Source organism: Eimeria mitis, genomic scaffold (assembly GCF_000499745.2).
Source record: "Eimeria mitis Houghton genomic scaffold, Emh_scaff3523, whole genome shotgun sequence".
NCBI classification, from domain to species: Eukaryota; Apicomplexa; class Conoidasida; order Eucoccidiorida; family Eimeriidae; genus Eimeria; species Eimeria mitis.
Window position 1 is genome coordinate 1,698 of NW_013571866.1, and position 532 is coordinate 2,229.

General features: G+C 57.7%; 1 protein-coding gene across 1 annotated transcript in view; it reads right to left on the reverse strand.

Moving 5' to 3' along the window:
• Positions 1-532, reverse strand: part of EMH_0066910 (uncharacterized protein) — a gene marked incomplete at both ends in the record, with an annotated part of 4,571 nt that overhangs the window by 1,567 nt on the left and 2,472 nt on the right. Inside the window, 2 exons of the mRNA XM_013498561.1 lie at positions 1-88; positions 376-457. Of these exons, the coding sequence (XP_013354015.1) occupies positions 1-88; positions 376-457 (170 nt within the window). The remainder of the gene's footprint in view (positions 89-375; positions 458-532) is intronic.

Genomic DNA, 532 nt, shown 5'->3' on the forward strand with positions numbered 1-532 from the left:
TGCTGCTGCTGCTGCCGAGGCGAGTCCGTGCTAAGGCCTCCAGTAAGGGGTCCTGGTGCTGCAGGCGGGCCATGCTGTCCCGTAGTGTCTGCGCAGCAGAAGCAGCAGCAGCAACACAAGCAGCAGCAGCAGCAGCAGCAGAAGCAACACAAGCAGCAAAAGCAACAGCAGCAGCAGCAGCAGCAGCAGCAGCAGCATGGAGTTGAATGAGGAGACAGAAAACTAAGTGAAGATAAGGGAAATGCAGTTGTCTCTACCCCTAAACCAACAGTGCTGCTGCTGCTGCTGCCGTTTCTGCTGCTGCTTCTGCTGCTGCTGCTTCTGCAGCAGCAGCAGCAGCAGCAGCAGCAGCAGCAGCACGGTGTCTGCGTGTACCTGGAGTTCTTGGTCAGTGAAATAAATCCAAGTCAAACTGTCCGAGACACAGCGCAGCAGCCTGCGGTGAACGTAGCCGAACCTGCATGCAGCAGCAGCACGTACGTGGGGTGTCGCTGCAGCAGCAGACACAGGTGCGGTGCTGCTGCTTCAAACA